General features: G+C 40.4%; 1 protein-coding gene across 1 annotated transcript in view; it reads right to left on the bottom strand.

The window, feature by feature from the left end:
• Positions 1–21,871, bottom strand: part of ippk (inositol 1,3,4,5,6-pentakisphosphate 2-kinase) — a 125,785-nt gene that overhangs the window by 85,774 nt on the left and 18,140 nt on the right. Inside the window, exons 2-3 of the mRNA XM_073072678.1 lie at positions 5,454–5,510; positions 2,603–2,698 (exon numbers count right to left, since the gene is read on the bottom strand). Of these exons, the coding sequence (XP_072928779.1) occupies positions 2,603–2,698; positions 5,454–5,510 (153 nt within the window). The remainder of the gene's footprint in view (positions 1–2,602; positions 2,699–5,453; positions 5,511–21,871) is intronic.

Raw genomic sequence — 21,871 nt, forward strand, 5'->3', positions numbered from 1 at the left:
ATACATATTTGGTTGAACTACTGTTTCACATCCCTTATGAATGCACTACAATAGCAATTAATGCTTGAAAAACATCTATTTTCTCTTTCCTGCTTAAACTTGGGAATTAATGAGATTAGCATGTGAGGTTGCTTAGCAACAGCTTCACAGGAATTAGTCGTCATTTATGAGGCATTTTCTTTATTTTTCATAAGCTCATTAATTGATGGTATTAAACCTTTAATTTTGTTCCCATTTGTTTCATACTCCTCTCAAAGACCATCGATTAGATCAGCTTTAGCTTCAATTTCTCTGTTGCAAGCCCAACTCCAGAGTCGTTGATGCATGTTCCATGCTTCAATATACTTACGTTACTTTCTCTGGTTGCACAACTCACAATTAACTTCCTGCTCGCCCGCAGCACCAGCAATATCCAAGTTAATAAACGTAAGCAACAAACAAAATGTCCGTACATCCGCAGCAATTAAACAAGACCAAACAGACACAGAAATTAAACAAGATCGACAAATGATGCAATAGCCACAGCTCTACACACTGTCCTTACACACCTGAAGAGGAGGGATGCTTATGTGAGAATGCTGTTCTTGGACTACAGTTCAGAATTCAACACTATTATTCCCTTCCAGGTTTGACAAGGAGCTCAGCAACCTCTGCCTTCACCTTGCCTTGTGCAGCTGGATCCTGGACTTCCTGTCAGATCAATGGCAGGTGGTAAGAGTGGGATCCCTCACATCTGCCCCTCAACACAGGAGCCCTGCAGGGCTGTGTCCTAAGCCCCCTCCTTTACTCTCTGTACATCCATCCACAGCTCCAATTTGTTAATTAAACTTGTAGATGCTACTACATCGATTGGCCTTATCTCAAATAATAATGAGGCAGCCTACAGAGAAGAGGTCATCACCCTGATATAGTGGTGTCAAGAAAACACCTCAATGTCGCAAAAACAAAGGAGTTGGTTGTGAATTACAGAAGGAACGAAGACAGGCTCACCACTTTTGACATCAATGGATCCAGGATTGAGAGGGTGAACAGCTTCAATTTCCTCAGTATACACATCACCAAGGACTACATTTGGCTGTGCGGTGAAAAAAAGCATAATGGCACCTGTTTCACCTCAGATGGCTGAAGAAATTTGGCATGAGTCTCCAAATCCTAAGGACTTTCTACAGGGTCACAATTGAGAGCATCCTGACTGGCTATATCGCTGCCTGGTTTGGGAATTGTACTTCCCTCAATCGCAGGACAGAATGGTGCGGATAGCCCAGCGCATCTGTGGATGTGAACTTCCCACTATTCAGGACATTTGCAAAGACAGGTGTGTAAAAAGGGCCTGAAGGATCATTGGGGACCTGCGTCACCCCAACCACAAACTGTTCCAGTTCCCACCATCAGGAAACGGTACCACCTCATTAAAGCCAGGACCAACAAGCCCCGGGACAGCTTCTTCCACCAGGCCATCAGACTGATTAATCCACGTTGACACAATTGTATATCTAAGCTATATTGACAGTTCTGTTGTAGATCTTACTGTACATACTATTTATTACAAATTACTATAATTTGCACATTCAGACAGAGACATAATAAACATAAGACTTTTACTCATGTATGTGAAGGCTGTAAGAAATAAGTCAACTCAAATTCAACATACAGTCTTCATTTCAAATGCCAGGAACCAGAATATTTCAGCACTTCAATGAAACAAAGCAATTAACCCTCAGGCAAACACCACACAATTCCCAATGATCAGGCAGCACTGACCATTCAAAGCTGTGTTCAAACCACAAATACACAGCATGAATCAGCAAAAGGTTGCTTATTTGCTCCAAGTTGCTCCAGTTTCGCCAAGAGCTCTAAAGTAATCCTTTGCCATAGAGTGGGATTCATTTGCTATCACTTTTTTTGTTGACAAAATGTAGCGGATACTTGAAAACAAACCAAAAGTGCTTAGTGACACACCCTGGGTAATCGAATTTGTATGATGCACTTCCAAATAACTAATTTCCAAATTGAAAGAGGTACACTCAATTCTTCTTTACAAAACCAGCAATAGCAAATGTTCTTGTAGCAATATAAAAAACTAACAAAACTAAATTAGTGATATAAAAGTATAATTGGCAGTCTAATAGTGATATTAGTGGTATCAAGTAGTACAACAGCAAATTTAGCGTAATAAGCAGTCTAATAATGTTTAAATTAGCAAAATAACGAAGTTAGTGATCAAATAGCAGTCAACAAAAAGATGATTCCCCATGGGTTCACTCCCTCTCCACTAGAATAAACTAAGACAAAGCGTAAATGTGTTAACTACACACATTTGTCCCTACCACGCCCCAACCTATGTGACAGATTACCATAATAAATGCACCACAAAATACAATACAAACAGAAAATAGATATACATCTCCTACACAAACCCTGATTTTAAACAGGTGGATGCTAGAGCAGCTAAACATTTTTAATGATCAAGTGTGAATGTTCATTTAATCTGCCTTTATTCCTTTAAACATCACTCAGCGTTTATCAACTCACCAATATTATCCTCAAGCACAATATTGCTGAATGCTTGGAACCTTTTATTATTAAATTGAAATTTTCTTACCCCAGGTTGTACAAAGTTATCTCCCAATAACGGCTTCATCACATGTTTACTAAATTCTACTATGTTGTTTAGTCGGTGAGGAACTTCTTCCAAGGCCTATAAAATAAAATCATGTATTAATGATAAAAGATCTAGTGCTTTTCTGGCATACATGATAAATAAGCTCTCCTCAGGCATCCAGCAGGTACAGGTATAGAGTATAACCAATGTTTCGATGACAAACTCCGTCTTCATCAGGGATGATACTTGAGCATTTCTAGTCTGGTGGTATTTATATCCCGGAGGTCTATCCCTCTAGATTGGTTAGTTCTCATGCAATCAGGTTTCCACTCTTCCACCTTGCTTACAATCGAATTTACAGGATTCCCTATGAATGTAGTGGAAACCCACATCAAGGAGCACAGAAGTATCTGTTTTGGTTACCCAGAGAAATTGGCAATAACACTGCATTTGCAATGGCCATAGGATTGACTTTGATGCACAAAACTACTGTGCTGCGCCAATGGCCTAGTAAAGAAAGCCATTGAAATAAAACTAGAGGAAAAGAATTTTAACAAAGACGAAGGTCTCGCTCTAAGTAACAACAGGAATTCGATTATAAACAAGGTAGGAGAGCAGAAACCTGATTAGATGAGGACTAACCAATCCGGAGAGATGGACCATGGGGGTATAAATACCTCTGGACTAGACATGCCCAGGCATCATCCCTGAAGAAGATGGCAGAGTTTGCCATCAAAATGTCGGTTATAAAATGTCGGACATCAATATCCAGCTGGAAGACTGAGAAGCATTTATTCAGAATCAGGTTTATTATCACTGGCATGTGTCATGAAATTTGCTAACTTAGCAGAAGCAGTTCAATGCTATACATAATATAGAAGAGGAAGATAATAAATAAATAAGTAAATCAATTAAAGTATACATATGTTGAATAGATTAAAAATCATGCAAAAAGACAGAAACATATATTAAAAAAGTGAGGTAGTGTTCATGGGTTCAATGTCCATCTAGGAATTGGATGGCAGAGGGGAAGAAGCTGTTCTTGAATCACTGAGTGTTCTGGCTTCTTCAGGCTTCTGTACCTCCTACCTGATGGTAACAGTGAGAAAAGGACATGCCCTGGGTGCTGGAGGTCCTTCATAATGGATGCTGCCTTTCTGAGACACCACTCCTTGAAGATGTCCTGGGTATTTTGTAGGCTAGTACCCAAGATGGAGCCAACTAAATTTACAACCCTCTGCAGCTTGTTTTCATCCTGTGCAGTAGCCAGACAGTGATGCAGCCTGTAAGAATGCACTCTACGGCACATCTATAGAAGTTTTTGAGTGTATTTGTTGACATGTCAAATATGTATTAATATCCAAAGATTAGTCTCTGACAAGCTTAAAATAAACAGATTTTTAATACAGCCTGGCTACCATAGAATATATATGGACACAAAACTTGTTTTCAGCACTTTACTAAAGTTCCTTACCAGCTTTTTGATGCAGCTGCTTTCTTTCAGACTTATTCCAATTTAAATAATTGTTTTTCCACTTTCAAAATCATGAATCCATGATTGAAAAGCAATACTGAAAATCACTTCTCTATATTCACCATGTTACATGACAGCACAGCTCAAATTACATCTAATTCAAAAAAAACAGGAGATTTGCAGATGCTCAAAATTCAAAGTAACACAAACACAAAAGTTTGCTGGAGGAAAGAAAAATGCAAGTCAGGCAGCATCTATGGAAAGGAATAAGCAGTCAGCATATCTGACTGAGGCCCTTTTACAGGACGGAAAAGGAAGAGAGAATAAGCCAAAATAAGACATGGGGGGGGGGCACTGGATACAGAAAGATGACCCTAACAAATTTGCAAGTGAAGTGATGCCTCATCTGCAAGAACTGTTTGGGCCCTGAATAGAGGTGAGGGAGGAGATGAATAAGCAGATGTAGCACTTCTTCTGTTTTCAGAGATAAGTGGCAGAAGGGAGATTAGTGGTCAGGGACTCAGAGAGAGAGGGATCCCTGTGGAAAGCAGAGAGTGGTGGGGGGAGGGGGTAAAGATGTGCATGGTAGTAGGATCCCTTTTTGAAGATGACAGAAGCTGTGAAGAAAGCGAAGATTGATGGTGTGGTAAACAAGGACAAAAGAAACTCTATCCCTGTTAAGGCAGCAGGAAGATGGGGTGATGGTGGATGTCCAGGAATGGGAAGAGATGTAGGTGACAGCACCGTTAGTGGTACAGGAAAACTCCATTCTTTAAAGGACAAGCAAATCTCTGATGGTCTGGAATGGAAAGCCTCATCCTGGGAACAAATGCAGTGGAGATGAAGGAACTGAAAGAAAAAAAAGGAAAGGTGTTTCTACAGGTGATGGTGGGAATCAGAACAACATCATGAGCCAAAGAGCCTATGTTCTATGATACTTCAAATAAATAGAACTATGGATCACTGTATAAAAGTAAGAGATTACTAAGCAAAAATATTCTCTTCTCGGAGGGCCCAAATCTTTTGAATTCTCTTCCTTAAAGTGAGATGAAAGCAGAGATTTTGAATACTTTTAAGGAAGAGGTAAATGGGTACTTGATAAGTAAAACACTTAAAGGTTGCTGGTCATAAAGAGTAAATGTAGAGATGATGTTACAATCAGATGATAATGTGGATTTTATTGACTGACTGGGTATGAGTAGAATAACACATTTCTACTCCCCATATTTATGCCCATGTGAAAGAGGGGAACTGAAGGAAGTTTACAGATTTCCTTAAAAACTAGTTTTAAGAATGTTAGGTTTGTTGAACTGCATTAAAGCCAAGTCAAACTTTTTTGTATGCAAGCTACTTTAATAATGGAAGAAATGACTGTACCTTGTTTGGCTGTGGTAGTTCAATGGGAAACTTAAGGAACCGCAATACTTGGCAGTGCTGGAAAATTTAAAAAAAATTTAAGTAAATTTATTATCGAAGTACGTATATGTTACAATATCCTACCTTGAGATTCATTTTCTTGCAGACATTTACAGGAAAAAGAAATGCAATACAGTTTACAAAAAACTATATAAACAAAGACTGACAACCAATGTACAAAAGACAAACTATGCAAATAAAAAATAATAACAAGTTTTAGAGAGTCCTTGTAAGTGAGTCTAGAATCTGTTTAGAGTAGTGCTGATTGAAGGCAGGTTCAGGAGCCTGATAGATTTAGGGTAATAACTGTCCCTCAACATACTGATCCAAAATGGATGCAGCGGTTCCACCCATTGTTGAAATTTCTTGTCTTGTTCATCTTTTCTATGACTGAAAAACACTGCTGAACATTAAGAACAAAAATATGCAAGTCTACCTCACTTGCAAGTAGAATAGCAAAGGTGCCGTGCTGTTACAGGCTAACACTGGAGCAGTCTCTCGCTTTGTGTCACGATCTACTACAGCTACTTGAGGAAGTGGCTGTTGGAAGCAGAACGCTTGAATGCAGAAGCACGGTAACCATGTCAGTATTAAAGCAAGACTTAAAGCAGATACTTGCAAGTTCACAAACCTGTTGATTCTACTTCTTAATGTCCAATCACTGGAAAATAAACTAGATTAACTGCATCTGCATCTGACCAGCTGGAAGTGAGGAACTGTTGCACACTTGTCCTGACAGAAATGTGGCTTCAAGACACCATTCCAGACTAAGCCATCCAGTCAGAAATCTCATCTCCTTCTGGGCAGACAGAAATGCTGCGATATCCAGCAAGACCCATAGAGAAGGTCTGTGTGTCTACAACAATAAGAACTGGTGTGTGAATGCCTTGGTAGTTATGGCCCACTGCTCACTGCAGATGGAGTTTTTAAAATGGTGAAGTGCAGGCTCTTCTACTTACTGAGGGAGTTCACTGACATTTCAATTATTTCTGTTTACATTCCCTCCTGTGCTAGTGCTGGGGACTTGCTGCAGAAGCTCTATGCTATGCATGCAAAAGTTTGGGCACCCCTTGTCGAAATTTCTGTTATAGTGAATAGTTAAGCGAGTAAAAGATGACCTGATTTCCAAAGGCATAAAGTTAAAGATGGCACATTTCTTTAATATCTTTAAAATAACAAAAAAGGAAAAGGGCCTGAAGCAAAAGTTTGGGAACCCTGCATGGTCAGTACTTAGTAACACCCCCTTTGGCAAGTATCACAGCTTGGCAAGTATCACAGCTTGTAAACACTTTCTGTAGCCAGCGAAGAGTCTTTCAATTCTTGTTTGGGGGATTTTCGCCCATTCTTCCTTGCAAAAGGCTTCTAGCTCTGTGAGATTCTTAGGCCATCTTGCATGCACTGCTCTTTTGAGGTCTATCCACAGATTCTGGATGATGTTTAGGTCGGAAGACCGAGGGCCATGGCCAAACCTTCAGCTTGCAGCTCTTGAGGTAGTCCATTGTGGATTTTGAGGTGTGTTTAGGATCATTATCCTGTTCTATCTTTTCACCTTCAGCATTTTTTTTCCCCACAGATGGTGTGATGTTTGCTTCCAGAATTTGCTGGTATTTAATTGAATTTGTTCTTCCCTCTACCAGTGAAACGTTCCCCGTGCCACTGGCTGCAACACAAGCCCAAAGCACGATCGATCCACCCCTGAGCTTAACAGTTGAAGATGTGTTCTTTTCATGAAATTCTGCACCTTTTTTTTTCCAAACATACCTTTGCTCATTGTGGCCAACAAATTCTTTTCTAACTTTATCAGTCCACAGGACTTGTTTCCAAAATGCATCAGGCTTGTTTAGATGTTCCTTTGCAAACTTCTGATGCTGAATTCTGTGCTGAGGATGCAGGAAAGGTTTTCTTCTGATAACTCTTCCATGAAGGTCATATTTGTGCAGGTATCACTGCACAGTATAACGGTGCACCACCACTCCAGAGTCTGCCAAATCTTCCCGAAGGTCTTTTGCATTCAAACAGGGGTTTTGATTTGCCTTTCTAGCAATCCTACGAGCAGTTCTCTTGGAAAGTTTTCTTGCTCTTCCAGACCTCAACTTGACCTCCACCGTTCCTGTTAACTGCCATTTCTTAATAACATTACGAACTGAGGAAATGCTTTGCTACCAAATTATAGCCTTCTCCTGCTTTGTGGCATCATTTATTTTAATTTTCAGAGTGCTAGACAGCTGCTTAGAGGAGCCCATGGCTGCTGATTGTTGGGACAAGTTTTGAGGAGTCAGTGTTTATAAAGCTTTGAAATTTGCATCACCTGGACTTTTCTAATGATGACTGTGAACAAGCCATAGCCCTAACAAGCTAATTACAGTCTGAGACCTTGGTAAAAGTTATCTGAGAGCTCAAATCTCTTGGGGTGCCCAAACTTTTACATGGTGCTCCTTTCCTTTTTCTCACTAAAATTGTACAAAACAAAAATAATACACTAATCTTGCTTAAAATGTTGAAAAGAATGTTTCATCTTGAACTTTATGACTTTTGGAGATCAGTTCATCTTCTACTCACTTAACTATTCACAGTAACAGAAATTTTGACCGGGGTGTCCAAACTTTTGCATACCACTGTATATTATTTATTTGCACTTGCAGACTTTGCAAAGTAATTTCACACTATGTACACTTGTCAGGATTTCCTCTATACGCTCCAAGTAGAAAAGCAATTTGACACAATTTCAATTTATCTCCAAAGTTCTATTGTCTACATACCAGTAGTTTAAGCATTAACTCAAAAATGATTGCCACAACAATCTAACAGCAAGCAAAGCAGAATAACCCAAAGCACTGAGAACTGGGGAAATGATAAATAATTGTCTAACAACAAACAGCTCTATTGAATCATAAAACACAAGGGTAATATTTATTTTCCAATTACCTAATACAAACTTTCTTCCGTATAAACAAGCTATATAAATAAAAAGCAGGAGCAATAACAAAGCATAAAAGGCGTAATATATTGAGGATTACTGCAAATAATGGCGGCAGAAAAATTAGACACAAATTATATATCACAAGGTTTAACATATTTAGAATAGTTAGAAGGGAGGAATCAGTACTTGAGAACATAATGGCAGTTGAGAACTTTGACGAAGACAACGGTACACATATATAGAAACTTCAAACTAATGCACAGATAGAGACAGAACTAATGAGTCCTCGCCAATTATCAACTACCCAGTTATATCAAACCTACATTAATCCTGTTTTTTTATTCTCTTCACATCTCAATTCCCCCTGCCAAAGATTCCATCATGCTGGGCAATTTATAGTAGTTTGACAATCTACATACAAGAGATAGGGAAGAAACTGGAAAATACACACTGCACAAACAACATTGGAGATCACGTTTGAAATCAGGTCATTGGACCTGTCAGGCAGGTGCTCTACTAGCTGCATCACTACCTAAAGATAAAAGATGAATGACTAATCAAACTCCTTTCCCTCATTGTCCTCATGAATCTCTGAGATTCATTTTATGTTCAATAGATCATCCTCTGGGATTTCAAACCCAACCCCATTCAACACATCTTCCTTCCACTTTAAGGAACTATTTCATCTGCCAATTCACAATTCACTGCCAAGTCACCAACACAAATCTTTTTCCTTACCATGGCACCTCCAACTGGAAGGATAGGAAATATAGCTGTCTTTTTACAGACACCTTCACACTTTCCGGAACTAAAAACTCACTTCCAAGTAAAACTCCAATTTTCTTTCCCTTGCTTCAACTTTGTATAGTGTACTGATTTTTCAAAGTGCATCTCCTTTACACCTGACAAACCAAATGCTAATTGCATAACTCCTTTGCGATTCACCTCCATTCAGTGTGCAAATAACTCAGGCCAAATCACTTCACTGTCAACCAGCACTGAATGTTGCAAGTTTGGGAGCTCAGTGGAGACACACACTGCTTATAAAACCACTGATGTTCCAATTTTCCTAAGCACTTACAGTATATTACCAGACCCTTACTGCAATCTTAGGTTCTCATGGACCTCAGCACCTAAGTGTAAGCTCCCAGCCCTTAAATCTATCCAAGGTCCACACTACTATCCCAGCACTGCCACCAAATGTCAGTGAATTAGAGCAGAACTCCATGCAGTCATTCACAGAGCATGATACATGGAAAATCTAAAGACTCCAAAGACTCAAATGTTTGTGACCTAAAAATTTAATGCCACTCATGGGCAAGGGGGAAGTACACTCTTTGTGTGTTCTATGAACAAGGAACCAGGATTGGAGCAACACATACAAAATGCTGGTGGAATGCAGCAGGCCAGGCAGCATCTATAGGGAGAAGCGCTGTCGACATTTCGGGCGGAGACCCTTCATCAGGACTAACTGAAAGGAAAGATAGTAAGAGATTTGAAAGTAGGAGGGGAAAATGCGAAATGATAGGAGAAGACCAGAGGGGGTGGGATGAAGCTGAGAGTCAGAAAGGTGATTGGCAAAAGGGATACAGAGCTAGAGAAGGGAAAGGATCATGGGACGGGAGGCCTAGGGAGAAAGAAAGGGGGAGGAGAGCACCAGAGGGAGATGGAGAACAGGCAGAGTGATGGGCAGAGAGAGAGAAAAAAAACAAACAACTAAATATGTCAGGGATGGGGTAAGAAGGGGAGGAGGGGCATTAACGGAAGTTAGAGAAGTCAATGTTCATGCCATCAGGTTGGAGGCTACCCAGCCGGTATATAAGGTGTTGTTCCTCCAACCTGAGTATGGCTTCATCTTGACAGTAGAGGAGGCCATGGATAGACATATCAGAATGGGAATAGGAATGGGACGTGGAATTAAAATGTGTAGCCACTGGGAGATCCTGCTTTCTCTGGCGGACCGAGTGTAGGTGTTCAGAGAAACGGTCTCCCAGTCTGCGTCAGGTCTCACCAATATAAAAGGCCACACTGGGAGCACCGGACGCAGTATACCACACCAGCCGACTCACAGGTGAAGTGTCGCCTCACCTGAAAGGACTGTCTGGGGCCCTGAATGGTGGTGAAGGAGGAAGTGTAAGGGCAGGTGTAGCACTTGTTCTGCTTACAAGGATAAGTGCCAGGAGGGAGATCGGTGGGAAGGGATGGGGGGGATGAATGGACAAGGGAGTCGCATAGGGAGCAATCCCTGCAGAAAGCAGAAGGGGGGGGGGGAGGGAAAGATGTGTTTGGTAGTGGGATCCCGTTGGAGGTGGCGGAAGTTACAGAGAATTATACGTTGGATCCTGAGGCTAGTGGAGTGGTAGGTGAGGACAAGGGGGACCCTATCCCGAGTGGGGTGGTGGGCGGATGGGGTGAGGGCAGATGTGCGGGAAATGGGAGAGATGCTTTTGAGAGCAGAGTTGATGGTGGAAGAAGGGAAGCCCCTTTGTTTAAAAAAGGAAGACATCTCCTTCGTCCTGGAATGAAAAGCCTCATCCTGAGAGCAGATGCAGCGGAGACGGAGGAATTGTGAGAAGGGGATAGCATTTTTTCAAGAGACAGGGTGGGATGAAGAATAGTCCAGGTAGCTGTGAGAGTCTGTAGGCTTATAGTAGATATCAGTAGATAGGCCATCTCCAGAGAAGGAGACAGAAAGATCAAGTAAGGGGAGGGAGGTGTCAGAAATAGACCAGGTAAATTTGAGGGCAGGGTGAAAGTTGGAGGCAAAGTTAATGAAGTCAATGAGCTCAGCATGCATGCAGGAGGCAGCGCCAATGCAATCGTCAATGTAGCGAAGGAAAAGAGGGGGACGGATACCCGTATAGGCTTGGAACATGGACTGTTCCACAAGGATTTGATGCATGTTTTTTGAAGTATTAAGTGTTTTTCTTGTGGCCTTAATTATCCCCTTGCTCCCAAGTACTTATGTTATGAGATACATGGTTCGTTAGCTTACCCATCCATCCTGATTGCTTTCCTTGAGTCTGAGATAGTTTAATCACAAGAAATTTCTTTATCTGAATACAGGTCTTCCTAGCTGAGACAAGTTTTCTTTGTACAGGTTCCTGTGAACTATTCATAATGTCAACAACTCACAAGTTGGAAATGTGGCCACAAACAGATGTGCCACATCATAAATAAAAATGCCTGTCAATCCCCAGTAACCAACAAATCTATTCCAAAGTGGTCTCACAAATGTTCAAGCATATGCAAGAGCTGAACACCAGTTGGAAAGGATCTGTGATACTCAATTTTTCAGTCATACCTTGAGAGCTGAACACAAGTAGATTTCTACCTTTTTCTGCAACCCCACATCACACACTTTCTACAATTGCATTGTTATTTCTTACAAAATCATGATTTAATTTTGAAGCATGGCAGCATATAGCACTGTGTACATAATCTGTTCATAGTAGTTTGTGATTCTATTGGGTAAGGTTCTACTAGAATTTGGGCCTATTCAGGCACTTATGGAAGATGTGGTTCTTTCAGTAATGGTTCTACAAAGATGTAATGCCATCAGATATGGTTGTTCTGGACTGTGGCTCCAGTTAAGAATGATTTTACAGAGATATTACTTAAGTATAGTTCTAGAGTAATGGTGGAGTTGCGCAATATTGAGGACTACAATAAATCAGAGGAAAGCGAACTACAGAAACACTAGCAAATGATTTTAGCACATTATATATTGTATTTAGCAATAAACATGGGGCACAAAATCAAGAGATACACAAAAGGACCAGCAGATAAAATGCACAAACTACTATAATAGCAATGCATCATAACAATAATATTTAAAAAGACTTTATTTCAAGTGATCAAATTTATTAAGCAGAAGGATTAAATTTAGGCCACAAACAAGCTTTTGGTTAGCACAAGGCTTGGCAGCTGTATTAAAACATAGAAAGGCAGAAAGTTCAAAAGCAACATTCATATCAAACATGCTTATCTTAAGGAAACTAGAGAATGGATTTCTTTTCTCTTCCAAAGAAACAGAAGTAATTCATTTAACATCTTTAAAATTATAACTGAGCATGACTCAGACCAAATAATACAGCATGCAGAACATGTTGTAACAAAATCATAGAGAGAGCTTTATTCAGAGATGACTAAGAAGCTGTAATAAAACTAAAATTGTTGGAAACACTCAGCAGGCAAGACAACATCTGTGGAAAGAGATACAGGCAGTTTAAGATGCAGGACTCTTCCTCCAAATTAGGAAAAAGAGAAAACAAGTTTTTAAGACTGAGAAGGCTGGAGAGGACTAAGTAGAATAAAGGGAAAACAAAAAAAAATCAAAAAGGCAAGAGCAAATACATAATGCTGTAGCAGGAACTGTGCCAAGATCAGATTATGCTTCTTTGATTTGTAATATGTTGCTAATGGCAAGTTTATGGGAGATGAACAGTCAGAATATATGAATATGGATGGCCAGCAAAAATGACCAGTTCTCAAGCAGTAAGAGCAAGTTACCTAAAGTTGTAGAATTCTATGCTAAGCCCTGCTGTCTGCGAAGTGTCCAAATATAGTGAGTTCTGTTAAATCCTGCAGGCTGCAATATCTTCCGCAAACTTCTGCTTTTCTTTGTAATATTGCAAAATGCCTCAGTGGAGTGAGAACGTGTACTAAAAGTGGAAGTTCAGGTTCAGTTCTGTGAACACCAATGCTATGCAAATGATCAATCTGTACTTCACCAATTTAGAGGACTGTATAACTTTATAGCTTTCATTCAAAATACAGAGTTTGTTATGAGGAATAGCTGAAAATAGATTTGCTTAAGGTAGACCTACAAAAAGATACATGGGTATGCAGATAAGAGGATGAAAGAATGATGGTTATGTATAGCATAAAGTGATAGAGACATAGTGAGGGTATCTTATATGATGAGTCCTTTGTAATTAAGATTGACTAATGAATAAGCAATGGAAAAACAAAAACACAAGCCCAGTTATTATTTAATACCTTCCTATACAGAGTGAAATCAGTTATATCCCCTAATATGAGGAAATCTGCAGATGCTGGAAATTCAAGCAACACACACAAAATGCTGGTGGAATGCAGCAGGCCAGGCAGCATCTATAGGGAGAAGCACTGTCGACGTTTCGGGTCGAGACCCTTCGTCAGGACTAACTGAAAGGAAAGATAGTAAGAGATTTGAAAGTTTTTTTCCTCTCTCTGCCCATCACTCTGCCTGTTCTCCATCTCCCTCTGGTGTTTCCCCCCCTCCCCCTTTCTTTCTCCTGAGGCCTCCTGTCCCATGATCCTTTCCCTTCTCCAGCTCTGTATCACATTCGCCAATCACCTTTCCAGCTCTTAGCTTCATCCCACCCCCTCCGGTCTTCTCCTATCATTTCGCATTTCTCCCTCCCCCCACTACTTTCAAATCTCTTACTATCTTTCCTTTCAGTTAGTCCTGACGAAGGGTCTCGGCCCAAAACGTCGACAGCTGATATCCCCTAATATGTTAACAACTACAATTCTTTTTAAAGATGAACCTTAAACTTATGTTTTTAAAGTTGGTTTTGTTGTCATCTTTGGAAACTGCCCTAAAGCTTCAATGTAGCATACTGCCAGCCTGGCTCAGAGGAGCACATCCTTCATCTGCAAGTAGCTTACCTACTTGAATAGAATTTGATAAAAGTCAAAGTCATACACAGCAGGAAAAAAGATCATTCAGTCCACTATATCCTTGCCAACCAGTTGGCATCCATTCGTATTAAATATTAACTCATTCCACAGATGTCACCTGGCCAGCTGAACATTTTTATTATTTTATCTGTAAACACAAGCTCTTTTGCCCTACACATTCCCATTCAGCTCAACCTTCTACTCCCACCAGCACTGATAGAGTATCTCTGGCAAAATACCCAGATTTACAAAAAGATAGGAGAGCAATCTTGAGAAATGTTGGAGAGGCTCAAAAGCCAAGTCTGGGTCTATTTCCAACTCAAATAATATGCAAGTAGATTTTCAATTGATCACAAGAGAATAACAATTTCCTTGAGATCAGCCAGGCAACATTATTCTCTTCTGCGGAGCACAGACTTGTATCTTGAAAGTTGAGGCCAGCCAAAAATGTGCTCATTCACATCAAACAGGATTATTCCCAGCTCTGCAGAAGATAATCAATGTGATATGACCAGTCTAGTTTTCAAACGAGACTAAAAATCCTAAAAACCAGAGAACAGCTCTCACTCTCAAGCCCTAAACTGTTTCAGACCCCTATGAGAAGCAAAATATACCAATATGCATGCTCAGATCTGCTTATTTTTTAAATGACTCATTTTCAAATGATTTCAGACTGATTAAGATACCACTGATAATTACAAAAAAATGGAACAAAAACAAACATTTCTAACTTTACCTACAGAGTTCTACAACTAAATCTAACTTGTTTTGGAGGTTTGAAGTCTTTAGTGAAGGCCTCCCTGTTTGTCGGTTCACAGTTCAACTGCTGATTTATTTTTCCTCTGTTTTAAATACTTATTTATTTTATCTTTTTCTTTTCTTCACCCCCTTTTTTTTCCATTCTCTGAATGTTTTTTTCTCCCTTCTCGGTAAACGGTTGATAAATACTCGTCTTGAATTTACAATATTCCCCTTCCTCCCTTTTTTTTTCTTTTTCCTTCTTACCTTTTTTTTCCCTTTCTCTTACTTTGTCCTTCTATAATATTTCGCGGGTAGATTAGTTTTGGTTTTCTTCCGATTTTCTCTGTATTAAGTTGTATATCTCGGCAGAAGGTGTTCTAATCTGTAGTTATGTTTCCTAGTGCATAAACTAGTTACTGTTTGTTATAGCATTTATACGGAACTGCTGTCAATGACACAGATCTGGAAGTTGTATTTGGGTTAATTTCTTTGGTAGAGCTAGCTACTTGTTTTGGTAGCCGTCTAGTTTTGGGTTGTGTGGGTGGGGTGAATTTTCCAGTTCCAACATTTCTTTATTGGTTAGGACATGTTTATATTTTGACCTTACGAATCTATGTTTACATCTCTGCTCCCAGACTGCTATTGTACCGCTTGATTTTTTATATGCCTGCTGCCTTTTATGCATTAGTAATTGATAATGGCTAGTGCACTTAAATTTGTGAGCTGGAATGTAAAGGGACTGAACCACCCTGTTAAAAGGAGGAAGGTATTCTCACATATTAAACAACTCAAAGCTGACATTGCTTTCCTCCAAGAAACTCATATTCGTTCATTATTCAGTTCTCAATTCGGATTTAAAGTTCCATAAAATCTGGGGGCCTTTTATCGAGTACTTTCATAACCTTCCTCTTGACTAGGGTTTTTTTTTCTTTTCGGTCCCTTGCTTTCAGCTCCCTTTCTTTTCTGGTAGTAGGCATTATTATCCTCTGTTGCTAAGCGTATTCACAGTCTGGGAGTTTGACTGTCCGGATTTATACTCTCTATATTGTGTGGTGGTTGGTCTGGAATTGTTGTTTTTTTTTCTTGTGTTGTGGGGTTTGGGGAGGACACTAAGCTCACTTGTCTTTAATTTAGGTGCTTTTTTGTTAAATTCTCTTCCTCTGTAGCATATTGATATTGTATGCTTAACCTTGCTCTGTATTAATGCTCCTCATTGGGATTTGGGGTTTTTAATTTTGTAAAATGTTTTGAAAAACTAATAAAAAATTTTTTTTAAAAACAAACATTTCTTGCCACAGGTTAATAGTTCCAACTGCCAAAACAAATGACATTTTAAACAAAGGATGTTATATAGTAGATTCCAGTTAACTGGGCCATCGGTTATTTGGGATTGCCGCTTATTTGGGACAAAGAAAAAAACTAATCAAGAAAATAGCCAGGATTCCCTTCATTTATTTGGGACACTATACCACTTAACTGGGACAGGAAACTGTTAGCTCACAGTTTTAACTGGCATCAGACACATGCACTTGTATCTGTTAGACACTACACAGTGCTTAGAGCAAACAGGACCAATCTGGTGCAATAGTGGAAACTTGTGCATGGAGTCAGAGGAGATAGGGGAGGTAGTTAATGAATACTTTGCTTCAGTATTCACCAGGGAAAAGGACCTGGCAATTGTAGGATGACTTACAATGGATTGAAAGGCTTGAGCATATAGACATTAAGAAAGAGGACGTGCAGGAGCTTTTGAAAAGCATTATGTTAGATAAGTCACCGGAGCTGGATGAGCCTCTGGCGATGATCTTTGCGTCATCAATAGGGACGGGAGAAGTACCAGCGGATTGGAGGGTTGCAAATGTTGTTTCCTTGTTCAAGGAAGGGAATATAGACCACAAAATTATAGACCAGTGAGTCCAACTTCAGTGGTGAACAAGTTGTTGGAGAAGATCCCAAGAGGCAGGATTTATGAGCATTTGGAGACACATAATCTGATTACGGATCATCAGCATGGCTTTTTCAAGGGAAGGTCATGGTTTGAGCATGACTGAATTCTTTGAGGAAGTAACAAAACACATTGATGAAGGTAGAGCAGTGGATGTCGTGTATATGGATTTCAGTAAGGCATTTGATAAGATTCCCTATGCAAAGCTCATTCAGAAAGTAAGGAGGCATGGGATCCAAGAATATCCTGCTTTGTGGATTGAGAATTGGCATGCCCACATGAGGCAAAGCATATTTGTAGATGGCTTGTATTCTGCATGGAGGTTGGTGGCCAGTGGTGTTCTGCAAGGATCTGTTCCGAGACCCCTCCTGTTTGTGATTTTTATAAATGAGCTGGATGAAGTTGAAAGGTGGGTTAGTTAAGTTTGCTGATGACACAAAGGTTGGGGGTGTTGTGGTTAGTCTGGAGAGTTGTCAGAGGTTACAGTGGGACATCAATAGAACTGGGCTGAGAAGTGGTAGATGGAGTTCAACCCAAATAAGTGTGAAGTGTTTCATTTTGCTAGGTCAGATTTGAAGACAGAATATAGTATTAATGGTAAGACTCTTGGCAACGTGGAAGATCTGAGAGACCTTGGGTCTGTGTCCACAGGACATCCAAAGCTGCTACGCAGGTTGACAGTGTTGTTAAGAAGGCAAATGGTGTGTTGGCATTCATCAACTGTGGGATTGAGTTCAAGAGCCGTGAATTAATGTTACAACTATACAAAACTTTGGTCAGACTCCACTTGGAGTACTGTGTTCAGTTCTAGTCACCTCACTACAGGAAGGATGTGGATACTATAGAAAGAGTACAAAGGAGATTTACAAGGATGTTGCCTGGATTGGACAGCAAGCCTTATGAGAATAGGTTGAGTGAAACTTGGCCTTTTCTCCTTGGAGTGATAGAGTGAGAAGTGACCTGATAGAGGTGTATGAGGTGTATAAGATGATAAGAGGCATTGATCGTGTGCATAGTCAGAGTCTTTTTCCCCCAGGGATAAAATAGCTAACATGAGGGGGCATAATTTTAAGGTGCTTGGAAGTAGGTACAGAGGGGATGTCAGAGGCAAGTTTTTCCCACACAGAGTGGTGGTTGTGTGGAATGCACTGCCAGTGACAGTCGTGGAGGTGGATAAGAGACTTTTAGGTACATGGAGTTTAGAAAAATAGAGGGCTATGTGACAGGGTAATTCTAGGCAGTTTCTAGAGTAGGTTAGATGGTCGGCACAACAGTGTGAGCCAAAGGGCCTGTAATGTACTATAGATTTCTACGTTCCATGTTCTATGAAGTTGGCGAGTAATAACAGCAAGACAATTCAGAACTCTTTTGCTCACTGTGGTTTGAAGCATTCAGGCTTGGAGATGCCAGGAACAGCTAGGAGTGAAAATTAAACAGATTCACTACTTCAATTTGGGAACTACAAAGAATCTGAAGGTATCAACAATCATCTTGAATGTTACAATAAATATTCAAGGTTTGGAGAATGCAATTATTGAAAGCATTATATGAAGGCAGTCCATTATTTGTGCTAGGGGTCTACACTGATTTGGTATTACTTTGATGTCCAGCATCTGCAGATTTTCTTTTGTTTATAGTACCATAGTAGTATTGGTAGTGTTCTAATTTGTTCTGTACTTCATTCAAATATGTAATGTGTTACTCAGTTAAATAGTAGTTTGTCTTTTTTTAAAATATACCTTTTCAACTATATTCATGAAACCAGCTAATTGGAATAGCCTCTTAATTGGGGCAAATTGTATTGGTCCTGATGTGTTCCAATTAACCAGAATTCACTGTATTATCCTGTAGTAGGAAAGGTAGTGGATAGATCTTTTAAGCATATTAGCATCACACCTGAATCACAAGTAGCACTCTGAGTCAAAGTTTAATTTATTATCAAAGTATAAAACTCTGAAATTCTTCAATTCTCTGGTTAGTCATGAAATCAAGAAAGAAAAGAAAGACAGCATAATCATCAACCCCCAAATCCCTCCTCCCTGCAAAAAAAGAACAAACACAATGGATCAGGCACATCAACCCCCCCCCCCCCCATTCCCCTCCCTGCACAACAAAAAAAAAGATCAGGCAAAAAAAAAAAATCACAGAATATAAAACTGTAAAGACTGGGGAAAAAAGTCTATAGTCATAAAGTCCAAAACGCAACACTCTCTGAGCACAGCGACAGGCTCGCCCCTCTCTGGTACACAGCAACCGACCAAAAGGCAAGCAACTAGCGCTCACCCTCTGCACCCACTTCAATGGTTCAATCTCCCTCGTCACTTTAATTGCCAAACAATGGAAGCTATAATCGATGAAATGGAGCCAAATACTGGCTTGCACCCCGTCATGCAGCCTGCCCACTACGCACGCTGCCACTGCCTCCCGGAATCCTCTCAGACTGCAGAACGCTGGAATACCCAAATGATCTCCAAACTTCCACACTCGCCTTGATGTATTAATCACCCTCATTGCTTTAAGCAGTGAACAATGGAAACTATAAGCAGTGAAATGGGGTCAAACATTGCTCACGCAACATCCTGCCATGAGGTTCGTTCACGCTGCCTTTGCCTGGCAGAATCCTCTCGAAGAGCGCTGCAGAGCGCTGCAGAGCGCTGAAGCACCCAAACCCTCTCCAAACAGCAAAACACGGGCTCCAATAGTTACAGAATTACATTCAAGATGAGAAACAAATATTAAAGACATAAAAGAAGTGTAAAAGATGGGGTCATGATCTATCCAGAAGATGCCGACCAAAGGAGTGTTGTACACAGGCACCATCTTGACCAGAAGTTCGTATATTCAAGATACTCCAAAGAGGTGCATGTACACAACTTTCAGCTCAGAGAAGCATGGTGCTTGCCATTACAGAAACCAGCGTTTAGGTAAGACATGAAGCTGAGCTCTCGACTGCAGACTCAATGGTGCTCATCATTAATGGTACTACAAGAACTGGTAACTTGTGCCCTGGCCGATGTTTACCTCTCCAGCAATTTCAATGGAAAAAAATTCTGGCCACTTTCTCAGTTCTAGTTACTTTTCTTAAAATGCTACAATGACACCACTTAAAAGAACCCATTGCTGAAGTGCTGAAAGATATAACACAATCAGAAAAAGCACTATTACATTTTTCCCCCTACATTACAGTCAGATGTCTTAATGCCAATGTAAAATCGAGTAGGATTAAAAAACACTGTAGTTGGACACACCTTTGAAATCTGAGGTAATTAATTAAAGACAGGGTTTGCCAGCACCAGTTGGGGGCACACAGAACACTCAGCACAGAGACAGGCCCTTCGGCACATCCAGCCCATGCCGAGCCAGTCCTATCAACCTGCACCCAGACCATAGCCCTCAATAGCCCACCCCTCCAAACTTCTCAAACACAGAAATCAAAATCACATCCACCACTTGTTCCACACTCCCACCACCCTCTGAGTGAAGTTTCCCCTCATGTTCCCCTTAAACATTTCACCTTTCATCCTTAACCCATGACCTCTAACTGCAGTCTCAGCGGAAAAAACCTGCTTGCATTTACCTCATCTATACCCCTCATAATTTTGTATATCTCTAAGAGGGGTGATTAATAAGTTTGTGGCCTAAGGTAGAAGAAGAACTCATTTTCTACCTTAGGCCACAAACTTATCAATCACCCCGATGCATTAACTTCAAACTTCTGCATAATCACTCAGAGTTGAATTGCATGTGCATGTAATGAGAGCTGTATAACTCATCTCCTTCTACCTTAGGCCATGAACATCAATCACCCATGCTGTGGACACTTTCTAGAGGTCTAAGATCTATATGCTGCAAGAGCGCTGGACTAAGTGTGTAAATGTAGGAGGGGACTATGTTGAAAAATAAGTGTGCTAGGTTTTCTAAAATTAACTCCTTCTACCCTGGGCCACGAACTTATCAATTACCCCTCGTATTAAATCTCCCTCCAAGTCTTCTACATTCTAGGAAATAAAGCCTATTCAACCTTTCCCTGTATGTAACTCAGGTCCTCCAGCCCCAGCAACATCCTTGTAAATTTTCTCTGTACTCTTTCAACCTTATTTACATCTGTCCTGTAGGTAGATGACCAAAACTGCACACAATATTCCAAATTAGGCCTCAGGAACATCTTGTACAACTTCAACATAACATCCCAACTCCAGTGCTCATTACTTCGATCTACGAAGGCCAAGGTGCTAAAAGCTTTCTTTACGATCCTATCTACCTATGACTCCACTATCAACAGATTATGGATTTGTATCCCCACACCCCTCTATTCTACCACACTTCTCAATGCCCTAATGTTCACTGTGTAAGATCTATCCTGGTTTATCCTCCCCAAGTACAACACCTCACACTTTTCTGCGTTAACTTCCATCTGCCATTTTTCAGTCCCTTTTTCCAGCTGGTCCAGAACCCACTGCAAGTTTTCATAGTCTTCCTCACTGTCAACAACACCCCCAATCTTGGTGACATCCGCAAATTTGTTGATCCAGTTAACCACATTACCCTCCATTGATACAGATGACAAACGACAAAGAACTCAGCACAATCCCTGCAGCACACCACTCGTCACAAGCCTCCAGTTAGAGAGGCAACCATCTAATATCACTCTCTGGCTTCTCCCATAAAGACAATTTCTAATCCAATTTACTTCTTCATCTTGAATGCCAAGTGACTAAACCTTCTTGACCAACTTCCTTTGAGGCGCCTTGTCAAGGCAAGCAGTATCCACTTCCTTGTTTTCATCAACTTTCCTGGTAACTTCCTCAAGAAACTCTAAGACTGGTTAGACATGACCTACCATGCACAAAGCCATGCTGACTATCCCTAATCAGTCCCTATCTATCCAAATCCCGTATATTCCAGAGTATAAGCCGACCCCCCCCCCCCCCATTTTCAAGGTTAAAATAAGTGACTTTTTCATGTTACCTTTGTATAAGCCGACCCCTTTTGTACAGGTTTTTGATTTAACCAGAAAAGATCACAAGATCTCACATGCCCATACTCAGCTTTGCCGGATCTGGAACCAGGAAATTTTGTGAACCGGTACTGCTAAGAAAACAGGCC

Source organism: Hemitrygon akajei, chromosome 19, assembly GCF_048418815.1.
Source record: "Hemitrygon akajei chromosome 19, sHemAka1.3, whole genome shotgun sequence".
Taxonomy (NCBI): Eukaryota; Metazoa; Chordata; class Chondrichthyes; order Myliobatiformes; family Dasyatidae; genus Hemitrygon; species Hemitrygon akajei.